The sequence below is a fragment of the Corapipo altera genome, unplaced genomic scaffold (assembly GCF_003945725.1).
Source record: "Corapipo altera isolate COAL_440 unplaced genomic scaffold, ASM394572v1 44, whole genome shotgun sequence".
Classification (NCBI taxonomy): domain Eukaryota; kingdom Metazoa; phylum Chordata; class Aves; order Passeriformes; family Pipridae; genus Corapipo; species Corapipo altera.
This window is the reverse complement of record NW_020884880.1, coordinates 20,676,310-20,689,317: the sequence shown is the minus strand read 5'-3', so window position 1 is coordinate 20,689,317 and position 13,008 is coordinate 20,676,310. Positions and strand designations below refer to the sequence as shown.

General features: G+C 35.4%; 1 protein-coding gene across 7 annotated transcripts in view; it reads left to right on the top strand.

The window, feature by feature from the left end:
• The window catches only part of TOPAZ1 (testis and ovary specific PAZ domain containing 1), a 41,469-nt gene that overhangs the window by 11,603 nt on the left and 16,858 nt on the right, over positions 1–13,008 (top strand). For 6 of the 7 annotated variants that reach the window (XM_027639033.1, XM_027639036.1, XM_027639035.1 and 3 more), the window contains 6 exons: positions 1,195–1,325; positions 3,210–3,271; positions 5,048–5,160; positions 7,399–7,484; positions 8,204–8,341; positions 12,459–12,522. In XM_027639033.1, coding sequence (XP_027494834.1) covers positions 1,195–1,325; positions 3,210–3,271; positions 5,048–5,160; positions 7,399–7,484; positions 8,204–8,341; positions 12,459–12,522 — 594 coding nt within the window. The remainder of the gene's footprint in view (positions 1–1,194; positions 1,326–3,209; positions 3,272–5,047; positions 5,161–7,398; positions 7,485–8,203; positions 8,342–12,458; positions 12,523–13,008) is intronic. The other variant, XM_027639034.1, reaches the window with a different exon arrangement.

The window sequence follows — 13,008 nt, the reverse complement described above, 5'->3', positions numbered from 1 at the left end:
GCTGAGATGACTGAAACCAAACCTGGGAGCAAGTCCTGTATGTTTAGTAACTTCTGCATTTTCTTTGTTGTTTGACTTTGTGTTCGATTGAAGTTTGAGGCTTAGAGTCTTTAATTCTTTTTGTGGTGCTTAAAATAAAGAAAAAGGTTTCAGTAAGTCCTTCCCAGATCTGAGAAACTTAGGGTCACATCACACTCTTAGATGAATATGCACATGGTAACTTAATGTTTAATATATGACTTTTAAAAAAGACCCGCACAGAACAAAAGAAATTGCCTGGGTTTGGTATTTATGTATTATTTAGCATTATTTTATTTAGTAAATAAAATTGTTTACTGCTTTGTAAATAAAATAAGTTACTGTTCTGGTGTCATGTGTTACTTAGTGAGGTCATGGCTGCATGCTTCAGTGGCTTCACCATCTAAGCAGGGAAAAAAATACTACCATTAAAGTATTCTGGATGACATCAATCCTCTTTACCTTGTAAGTGGAAATCTTATGTGTGTTGTCTTTTGCCAGATGTGTCTTGTACTGGTGATCATACAGAAATCAGTCACTATAAGACAAAAGCCTTTCCAATATTAATCTGATTCTTTCTTCCTGCATCTGGACAATGCAGTGCAGTTGAAATTTAATTCATGGGAATTTCTTTTCTATGCAGAACTGCTGTTGTACATAAACAACTGCTTCAGGAAGTTGCAGTCAGGTGTTTTATTAATTTCCTGTGGCATCTGCAAAAGGTGCTGAATTTTCCTGACACTGAATTCTTACTGAGTTTACTGTATTACAGGAATTTGGAGTTTCTCAGAGCATCGTATCATTACAATTAACTTATGCCCTTTTCTAGCAAAGGCTGAGTCTTTTTGTGAGCAAATTACCACACATATCTTTGACTGGGTTTTAATAAAAAAGCTTAACTGAATTTATTTCTAAAATACTGAATTCAATATTCTATAAATAAACCTGTTGTACTGTTCTACAGGGACCATTATAGTACATACAGCCTGGATAGAATTTTAATTGCAGATTCAACTTGATATTTATTTGAAATGGTTCCTGTCTTAAACGTGAACTATTTTTCCTTATAAATTTCACATTTAGGAAGTCCTAGGAGTTCTTAAATGTCATTAATATTAAGACTTTGTAATATTTAGCATGGGAAACACATAAAGCAATGTGTTTATACATTTTTAGCTGAAGATATTAAAACCCACAACTCCTCCAGAGGAAGCAGTCCTTTGGGAGATGTGACTGAGGACTTTCTTAAAGATGGGCAACCGAGTGAACTGGATGAACTTTTGAAGAGTTTTGATGTGAATGAAAAGGTACTGAGAAATTATGCTTAAACTTAAATAGTTTAAGAAACTACAGTCCACATAATTGGGTAATTTCAATTACTAACGTTGTTTTACCAACAAAATTCTTAATTTCCTGTAATAAAAAGGATATTAGCATTTCATAGATTTCTGTGCCATTGACAATGTAATCTGTGCTTGATTTTTTTGTTGTTACTAGTAATTCATGTTCACATTTGAAATGAAACAGGATATTGTTATATCAGTTGTTAACGCTGTACCACCAACAGTATGAAAATGACTGTTCCAGTGAACACCTAAGAGTACTACTGTGCATGTGACATTTCACATGACATATCTAGTTTTAAAAGTTGCTGTTAAATGCTTCTCACCACGTAATCTGTGAAGGATGGCATGGTGTTGGAAAGCTGGGGAGCTGTACAGCCATCATGCTTCCAAGGACGATCCTTCTGTGCCTCATTACATGGGCAAAAGGGCCATCATATTAACATACTGACTTCCTGGCAGTTCAGAGGGAATGTTAAGCCATTTTCATGCTTACTGACTTTATCTGACCTTTCTACTCTCTCTGTCCTCCTCCTTCTAAATAATAAGTCTAGATCTTTTAATACTTGCTGAAGTTTTATAGTGTTTACTTCTTTAATAAGGGATTGGAATTTACATCTCTCTGCCACTCAGACATAGCTGCTGATAGCATTTACTGTTTTCCACTGCTCCAAGAGTGGATAATGGTTTATACTGGGTAAGTTAAAATTCACATGGTTAAAAATTGATAAGTAATCGGTTAATCAAACAGCAGAGAATCGATCTCCTTTTCAGAATCATTATTTAGAAGAATAGAAACATTTCCTTCAGCAAATGGAATTTGGGCTGCTAACATCTGATTCACAAAGTTAAGAGCACCACTTTGTTCCTTGATCTCTTAGAGAATCTAAAAGGGTCTGTCAGATAGTACAGTTTGCTGAAGGTGTAGTACTTGTTGCGATGTTGCCAGGTCATTCCCAGCTGGGCTGCTTCATAGTGTTGTCTTTATAAAACCAGTGTCCTGCTGTTCTGTATGTGGACAGAAAACCAGCTGTGCCGGCTTGGGCAGGGAATGCAAAGGCAGAACACTTGTTGCAAGTACTCTACCATTTGGGGTGATTTTTGTATTTTGCTTTTTTGATGGCTTTTCCAATTGATAATCCTGTGAGAAGGACAAAGACTAACCGTGGAGAAAGCACTGTAAACATTTGGGGAACTGCTAAAATGAAGTTTGGAAATCTGATGGGAACACATCTATGTCTAATTCTTTGGCTATCATAAATTTGTGATAGATTGTGAAGTTCCAGTTACTTCCATGAGTAATGAACAAAACAAAGCCAGGATTCCATGACTTTGTTCTGTATTAGTCCTTTCAGGTTCTTGCCCCCAAATATATTTGGCGCTGTCTATTTTCTCGATATAATTGGGGATTTTTTAACTATACAGCATGGTATATAGCTGAGGAAAAGCCTTAAATTCCTCCCTGGTACAGCTTTAAATTTCATCAAACTTGATGAAGTGGGTTTCTTGATGAAGTCTTTTGTGGGTTTCTACACATCTCTCAGACGCAGTTAAAATTGGGCAGTAGGCCTAAAAATTTCTGGGATTATCAGTGGGAGCAGAGAAGTCAAGATGATCACATCACTTTTTCTCCAGTTAGCAGTCACCATTTTAAAGATCAAGAGCATAATGGCAATTTTAAAACATGTTGTAAGAGTAACCCTACAATCCAAATTACAGTTTCTACAGTCAAGGCTATATTATCACACCTTTCAGTAATCACTAACAGTTTTAAGTCTGTAGAGTAAAGCATAACAGGCTTAGTAGTGCTTGGCTGTACCTGAAAATAACTTTTAGATATTTTCACAGTTCAAGTTTGCAGATGGAGTGCCTGATGTTAAACAAGAAAAAAAGAGTGAAGCTGAAAAAAGGTATATATAATGTCCTTCATGTAACCTGTGGTGTTCCTTAGTTACTGTACAAACAAAACATGATGTTTTTACCAAAACACCATCAGTATTTAATACAGTTTTTCTACTGCAAAAGTTAACCCTGTCCTGACCAGAACCAGGACACAGAGTAATTTTCAAAATAATCAAGAAACCTTAGGTGATATAGAGAGTATTGGTTTTTTCCCAACACCAGTCACAGTCTGTGAGAGGTGTGAGGTGTCCCAGAAGTCTGTTAGTGGAGAATACTGCGTGTTTTCATTAATCCACTAGAGAGCTCCAAACTCCTCCTCCTGGTAAAATATTGTTTAAATTTACCTTCTTTATGCTATAGAATAAGAAGATTATGCTGATTAAAATATGTTTGTGCAAGTGATTCTGCATTACTTCACTACTTTAGTTGAAATGCAGCACTCTAAAGAAGAGGCCTTCATTTGGAGTCAGACTATTTTCTCTAGTTTTACTCAAAAATGTTACCATTGCAGAGTTTCATGTAGAACAAAACAGAGTTGCTGTTCTTATTTAACAAACTTCACTTCTAGTGATGCTGTTACTTAAAAATGTAAATCGATGGCAGAGCTATATAGTTTACAGTCCATGGCAAAATTGTGTGTAGTTTCATGTCTAGATTAAAGAGATCTGAGATTGTTATCCTGAAGGTAAGTTACTATGAAAATCCTGTTGTCAGACCTGAGGCTTCCATTACAAGGAAGTATAAAAAAAATTTACATGGTAACTTGAAATTTCTGAGTAACTAAATCTGCAGATTTTTATTCTCTCTGGAAACCAACCCAATGCATTTAAAAATAAAGACTGATCTTGAAGAATTTGGGTTTATTAGATAGAATTTCGTCTTCTCTGCCACAGCATTTTCATTTCAAATTGTGTTAAAAACAGCCTGCACTTTAGGAACAATTCGAATTATCTTGGCTGTGAGAAGTATTAAATAGCCAGAATGTGCCCCTCATAGGGGATAGCAACTCTGCTTCTGTCTCTATAGAGAGGCAAGCAGATTGAAGTGTCCTTTGTACTGGACCAGGATTCTTAATTGAAAGGGGGAGGGGAGGAAGATCTCATGAAAGGGGATGATTTTTTTCCTGTGGCTTTGTTTCCACATAAGAAAGAGAATACAAAGTATTTGGCTAACAATATTTTTAGATTATTTTTGAAAGTGTCACATTTTAGCAGTTTAATTATCTGGAATGAACGTATTTGGGATAGTTAAAGGCAGAACAGTCCTGAATTGGAGTTCCCTTTGAAATCACCTAAATCTTCTGCCCAGTAGAATCAGGTTTTTGAAAAGAAAACAGTCGGCTCTTTAAATGTAATTTGAAAAGCTTTGTGGTTTACTTCTTTGGCAGATATTACATAACAGACTATGGTAAACAGCTTCTTCAGAGATGACAGAAATCATCTCAGTCTTCCTGTCAGCATAGTGGAAAAAAAAACCAAAAAAACCGAAAGTGGTACATAGGTGCCTTTTCTACTTATTTATTGAATTTCATATGGTTATGCTCCAGGACAGAACAATCTGAGCTAAGATGATAATCAGATTGGACCAGGCAATGTGAGTAATGAGAGTCAAGTTGCTGGGACTGCTAGCTTTTTAAATTTACAGCAAGTTTTGAAGTGTTGTATAAATTGTGGAAGAAATTCACGTTTTATATACTTAATCTGTGTTTTTAGGCATACATATATGAGAGAAACACCTGTTTACTTAGTTAAAGAATTTTACAATTTTTTTTTAATGCTCAGCAGTGACTGTAAATACAAAGATCTTGTGAACTGTGAATTGCTATCAGGATCACCACTGAATGGCCCGAAAGTAAATATCTTCAGTGAACCTACAGTGATGAAATCCTGGACAAATGGTATTGTATGCTGTATTGGTGAACCCTCCAGAATTTATTTTTTCATGTGCTTTATTTACTTATAAAATCTTACGGGTAGTCTTCGTTTCCTGAAGGTGTTGGCTGGAATTTTAGATTGCATATATAAAAGCAAAACTGCAAGCTCTCATATGATAGGTTAGTGAGGGGTTTTGGTTTGGTTTTTAGCAGAATTCCATTTGGTAGGGTCAAATAGCAGTCATTCTATCTGGTATTTATGGTTGTCAGATACTTCAATAGTACAGCAATGCCTTCGTTCTTAGTAGTTTGATGCATTACGTTTGAACCATCATCAGCAGGTAACTTGTTTTTCTCTGTTTGTGGTCAGAGAACATGACTGCAGGTCTTGGTTGGTTGTTGTTAACTAAACTTGCTAAAGTGATTTACCCACTTTGCTGAAGGTCAGAATTTTGTTGTTTATGCCAGTTCAAATGTTTGTGAGGCATGTGCTAGGCTGGATCAAGGAAATTATGTAGATTTAATAAACAGCACTTCATGTTCAGTATATTTCACACCTGGGACAGATACCTCTACAGTGTCTCTGCCACCAGGGAAATCATAATGTAATGGAACTGTAGTCACAGCACATAACAAATCTGACATTTAGCCTTACATAAATGCATGGTTTATTTGGTGTAGAAGATGGAGAAAACCAGGAATTGGTTACTTATGGATAGGTACTGTATTCTGTTCCTTTGCAACAGCTGCTTTGGGAATTAATGTTTTTAGAATTATTGATTAATATAGATATTTATAAACATGGATTTCCTGAATTAAGATCAGTGACAGAGGTTCTTGCTTAGTTTCAAATTCTGATGCTAGTTTGAGCTTGTAGAACGATTTTATCATCATGTCATTTAACAATATTTTCAGGAAGTGCAAGAAACATGCTATAAAAAGCAACTGTGAAATACTTCTTCAGACTCCAGTTGTTTGAAACTGCTCGTGTCTTTGGCCTTAAAATATATACATCTTCAGAAGAGTTCTTCTAAATCTTTGTCTTAAAATCATTCAAAACAGTTGCCGAAGCAAGAGTTCCTGTGCTAGGACAGGGCAAACCAGCCATTTATTCCCAGAACTGTGCAGGCAGGATTGACTATTTCACTTTAGTACCATCTTCCCTACGAGTGTGACCTACAGTCAGCAAGGAGAGTAGAAACTCTAGAAGGGACCTGATCAGAAACTCTATGCTTTGGGGATGGCAAGAATCTAGAGGAAAGACTTCTGAGATCAAGTTCCTAGTGCTGTTTTTCTGCAGCTAGTGGTTGGTTGTTTTCTTCGTCTTTCTTGTCACTAACTATATCCAATCCTGAATTTATCAAATTGCCCTCCATCGCTGCACAAAGTTTTGCAACTGTGACAGTATGTAACATTAAATATTTAATTATTCAACCTTAGGTTTCTCCTTCCTATCCTGGGGTAGCCCTATGTGTTTAGAAAGACATGCAGAATAAGAACCATGTACCTAGTGCAAGTCTCTAGTAGAACATTCATTATTTCATGCTCTTTAGTAACTCTAGTTTGTCAGAAAGGGCTGAGCACCCTGTCTTTTGAACACTCATTCCTTTGGAGGGCTAGATGGGAACCCTAGAAAGCAAGGCTTTCAAAAGCTCTTATTTCTCTTTAGATATGGAGTTGAAAATTTGAACTTTTATCTTCCATTAACATTATTCATTTTTCAAAGAAAGAAATCTGTTATTCAATAATAATTAAAGTTATAAAGCCAAGTTTCATGGTAAAGAAACCAGTAATTTACATTGGGCTTAAGCTTGCTACTGCTCTGCTTAAAACATAAGAATATGAAAGGTTTTATTTCAATTCTGAAAAAAACAGTTTAAATTTATGGCTAGTGATGTTGGAACACAAAGATTACTGATAAAGTGGGTGGGTTATTTTTCCTTTTGAAATTTAAACTTCTGGATATTTTTGTTCCATTTCTTATCTCTATAAGTTAGAGACTGGGAACCTTGGATAAAGCAGTGAAGTTTTTAAACTAAATGTGCTTACTCTTGAAGTTTGTGTAAAGTCTCACTTCTGGGATAATTAAGAAAACTGTAACTTAAATTACTGAGTTCAGACTGTATTAATCAAATTTCCATTAATCATTGCTGAGACTTGAAGGAACTATAAATATAAAGGAAAATATGATAAATTGGAGTGGTTTCAGTATGATTCGTTTTTATTATGTGATCCATTTATTGCCCTCATCCTAATTTTTAGGTTACAAACCATCAGGAAAAAGTCCTTTACAGACATCGAAGAATTTTGGAGATTTTGAGCCATGGAGGATGGAGAAAAACACAACTGTGAGTTATTAAGTCTTTGATTTCTGATTCTTTGGCACTACATTTCTTATGAATATTCAGGCAATTCTCCATATATCGAGTCAGAAATTATGAATCTATGTAAGTTTATGTTTCTATGCCTTAAAGATATTGTCACTGAGTAAATACAGTTTCTGAGAACAAAATCAATGATGATGGGACAACTCTTCAATTTCTTGATTTTACTTTCAGCTTAAGCAAAATTTAAAAATGCTTATTGCTTTATCATTTTTTGTAGAACTAAAAAGCAGACAAGGTTTCACATGTTTAAGACAGCCTGCATTATCCATCACACTGGGCACTGAAAAAGGGTAAAGGAAATTGATGCCCCAGAATTCTCAGACTGCTACTCAGAGCCATGCAGGAGCTTGTCACCTTTCTCTTTCTTCCTCCTCTCTACTCATTGGCCACCTCATTTAGCAGTTCTTGCATTGTCCCTGTCTGTGGTCTTCAAGACAGGCTTTTTTTGTGTTAGACTCTGACACGACATGACAAGATTGATCTTTGTCCCCTTTGAAATGCTGCAAGGACATTATAGACGTGAGGATTGTTTCAGAGATTTAATTATAGATCCCATATTTTTTGCTTTTCTTTATAATTTGTAGTTATTTTGAAATTCTCAAAAGAAAAGAGCATGTTTGCTTTCAAAAAGTACTACTTGTTTGGTCTCTTCAACTTGTTGCAATTTTATTTTATTTCAGGCTTCTCATTCAGTCCAGCAGATCCTCGATGCACTTGACTTGCCCCGTAAATACTGCAGATACTATTTCATGACTTCACGTGGGTGTACAAGACCAAGATGTCGGTTCTGCCACGTCCCCGAACAAGGGGATGAAAAGGTAACAAGTTTTGTTGAAGTTAGGAACAGGCTGTAAGTGTGAACACTTTAAATGCAAGACATAATCTCCTTTGTTTATTTCTGTATGGAAAGGGAATAAACTTCAGAGATTGATGGATGAAAAAAATGTCCAGAAAACCTTTCTCTCAAGGTCTCTTATTTTTTTAAAGCATGGTACAATTTTGAACTAGCAGACTTTTAAAGAGAACAGTCATCAGCAAAAGAGCAAGAATTAGGCTGTGCAGGTATAGAGTAGTAGAATGCACAGATTCTGAGACATTTCTATCCTGAGCATCAGAGACTTTCAGCAAACCTTTGCAGAGACTTTGTATGTATTGTCAAAAGCTATCCATGGTATATGGCTTCCTGCATGTTTTTTGCAGTATGGGCATGTTTGCTTAAAGATGCTGTAATCTCTTTGAATGGAGCAACAATTCACATAATATTTGCAAGCAAAAATAGTTTTCCAGTGATGGGCAAAGTAGATATGTTTTCAAACCTTTTAACAGACACGTTGTGTGAGTCTGTAATACTTCCAAGAACTGTGGCAAGCTAATTGTGCAGTCGTGTAATAAGATTTTGGAATTGGCTGTATGAAACCAAGACTCAGGTGTTTTTTTAAGTCACTTGGAAGCAAACAAAAATATCAAAACAGATAAAGAAAAGTGCCTAAACTTGTCCTCACATCAGACCTTACAAGATGTATTTCTTATCTGCCATCTTCTTGGTATGAGTGCAGTTTCATCATTAGTGCCAGTAAGACATTTCAGAATCAAAATGTAAAAAATAACTTGTAGTGAACCTGTTAGACATAATTACTAAAAAAAAAGTAACATCTAAAGAAGCTTATCCATCTTCTGGATGGATATCCATCAGAATTTCTAAAATACGTCAGCGTAATTCAGTTTTATTTTTCTTGATGTTTTCTCTATTCCTTTCTACGTCTGGAAAAGCTGCTTAACTTTCTGCTAATGCTTTGTAAACCCTTTGAAAATTTGTATTACATCTTAAAGATAGTAAGATAATTTGAGAGTAGTTTTGTATGGGACATTTTCCCTTTTCCTCAATTGTGAAGTATCTTCGGCAGGCTGTAGTGAATATTAGTAATTTTCAGCTAGTTTATATGAATTACTGTGGTTTGTAATGCTTCATTATATACAGGCACCTTAAAGAATTATTTGCCCCAAACTATTAAAAATCCATTCCATTTGATTTTACTGGTGATGCAGCAGTCCAGCACAATTTTACTGCTCCGCCCACCAAACCTAGCCAAACTTTACTGGTAGTCTGAAAGTATACTTTGAGTTTTGTTTGGTTTATATTTATTTATATTTATAGACCTGTCCATTTCAAAACGATAATAGGCCAGGCACCTCATGGTGGCACCAAAGTACATCAGTGGAAAACAGGTAAAGAAGTCACAAAGTCATCCAGTCATATACAGGAGAAATACATCTCTCCAGGAACTGCTGTGCAGGCTGGTAGTCCACTTGCTTAATGCTTTGTTTGCAGTGATGATTGTTACTGGAATTTTTGAAGAGAAGTGCCTTTCCCCATAATGGATATTCTTTCCTTCTCATTAGGTAAATGGTTGATGCTTTAAGGCATAACTTCCTTGTATTTAACACTTTATAGCTGCGATTGATCACACAACATAGCACTGATTTAATTTATAAAAACATCATATGTTTTGAAAACCAGCGTACTCTTTTGCTCAGCAAGTTGTACAAGTTACTATTTTTGGGTTTGGTGGGGTTTTTTTAAGTTGCCTTTAATTTCAAACAGTGAAATCTCTTTTGTACTAGGAAAAGTAAACAAAACTATTAAGACTGTGTTTTAAATACTCCCTGAAGTATTTAAAGGGAGGGCAGATCTTAACAATATGTATCAGTGTCTGATGGAGAGAGGATAAAGAAGATGAAGCTGGACTCTTCTCAGTGGTGCACAGTGAAAGGGCAAGAGGCAGTGGGCATAATACAGTAAATTGTTTTGCTCAAAAGGCACTTCAGAGTGTAGCACAGATAATAATTGCATGGTTAAATAAGTGGTTTGAAAACATGTCTTTATGCAAGCTGTATTTCTCTCTCTCATTTTATTTTATCTTTGTGCACCTTACTCATTTATTTTGACTTGTATCCACTAAAGAAGTTATTACTTTTTGTGGCTTCATACTTGCTTTTTCTTTGATCATATGAACCTCTGACTGGAAGCAAACAGAATATAAAATACCAAGATTTCTGTCTTCATTAGTGTTGTCTTGCAGCTTTGGGGCCTTGAGTATATACTTCTGTTGTGGTGGGGGTTTGGTTTAGTTTTATAGTTGCTCAGTTTCAGCCACATTTAGTAGAGACTGTGCATCCTAAAGATTACAGAGGGTTCATAAACAGAATCGCCTGTAAAAAGGATCATGGTTTTGATCTCACTGAGCAAAAGGCTGCAGCATGAGGTTTTCTCCCTTATTAAACATCAGAGTGTGCACTGGCTGGAAGATGCTGAAGGATTTCGTACATTCCTGTGCTTGTTCTTCTGAATAAGCACCTCTGTTACTGTGGTAGGACCGTGTTTTACTGGACAGCTGGTTGCTTGTATAAGATATACACAGTCTTTTATTGTAGTTTTTATTAAATTGTCATGTTGAAGAAGTCGTGGGATCAACTGAGAGATGACAGAAGAGTGGGACTTAAACTACCTTTTGAAAATAGGAATCATCTCGTTCATGTACCTTTTTTCGAAATCTATTACAGTTAACTCAAAATTTAGAGATTCTCAGATTTTTACATGGTCTGTATGTGCAGTTATATGTTTTAAAATTGAAACAGCTAAATCAACTGAAGCCTTCTAGAAGCTGTAAAGGAATAACACATTTAGTTTCTTTTACTAATGTAATATAACATGTCCCATGATTAAATACTACTACAAGTGGGTTTTCCAGGCAATTTCACTAATACTTGGAACAGTCAGAGCTCCAGATGTAATATTGGCTTTTTTTGGGAGTCAGTCCAAGGAAGGAGAAAAACAGCTTCCAAAAGAAAGCAAACTAATTTCCGTACTATGAGCATTTATGAAAGTTTGTTTTGGAAATGCCCTGAGCCACCTGGGATTATAGATTTGGATTAAATGAATTAACCCATTGTCAAGTCACACTTCACATATATTTAATGATGACATGATTTTCTGAAAGGTGTATCTTGGACTATAGTTCAATAACATTATGATACTGTTTCAAAGTAAAAACAATAAGATTTATATTTAACATACTTAGACGTACAGTTTTTGTGTTCTTGGGCTCGATGATCTGAACAGGTTAATGGTTTTAAAAAAAGAAAGATGTCTTGGCCACAAGCCAGTATCTTTAGCTTTGATGATAGTTCATTTGCTGTGTAACAAACTCCATGAGTGGATCCTCTGTAATTTTTAAGTTGCATGTAAAAATAAACCCGACTCAGTTTTCTAATAACATGACTATTAATTTAGGGCATTCCCTGTCTCTTGATTTTTCATTATTTCACAAAATAGTATTAAATATGACCTATTTACATTGTTGTGCAGAAAGACTGTAATGTTCCAGAAGTGACAAAGGATATCTGAAAGGGTGGGTGGGTTTTTTCCCTAACTTGGAATTCTAAGATTTAAACACAGTAGTGTTTTTTTCTTCATCTGCAGAGGTAGAGCAAAATGTGTAAGTATCACAAAACTGACAGAATGTTCCAATACCAAATAACTCATGTGGACTTTTTTTTCTTAATTAAGTGGGTGTGGGGTGAAACGGTTCATTAAATTAAGTTAGTGAGTTTTTTGTTCTTTGTCCTTATCAGTGATTGTTTGTGATAATCAATGTTACAGTATTCATATCTGGATGATTTTTTGACTTCTTAGTTGTTATGTTCCATGTAATTTTTTGTTACCACATTTCACTTTAACCTTTTTGCTTCCCTTTTTCTGTTTGTTTACAGTCTGCCACATTAATACTAATCTTGAAGTAACTGTATTTTCAGTGTAAAGCTCATTTCATAATAGAAGTCATGTTTGTGGGTAGTTCTTTTGTTTGGTGTAAACTGAGGTAACATTTCATTATAGGTTTTTTTGCTTGGTTTTTTTTTTTTTTTTTTTGTTCCTAGATTTGCATGACAATTCTTAGGACATACATTAATATCAAAGAACCAGGCCTCCTAAAACGTGCAGGTATGGTATAGTAGTAGCTGTTGATGTATCTTTGATACTTAGCTTATTTAAAGCAAATAAAATAGATTGTCAAGAGAGAAATGGTTATTCAACAGTGAATAAGAAGTTCCTATTTCAAATGAATATGTTCAGTCCCTGCATTGTTGTGTTTAAATTTCCCAGTCAGGCTAGAAATTTAAATACACAGTTATCTCAGGAGGTTGTTAGAAACTTACTTCCACAGAAAATGAACTTAGCCTGACTGTAACTAGATTTGAGAGTAGAAATGCATGACTGGGGCAGGGGGTATGTTTAACAGAACCCAAATTTTGTTAAGGTGCTTTTGAACACCCTGGCCAAACATCACAAACCCAAAACCTTTAGAATGAAGCTCTTGAAGTATTGCTACTGCACCCAAACAGCTTTAGTTTAGTCCTTACACATTACCATATATGCAGGCAATTATGATTAACCCATTTTAAGAACTCCAATTGATGCGGATCCATC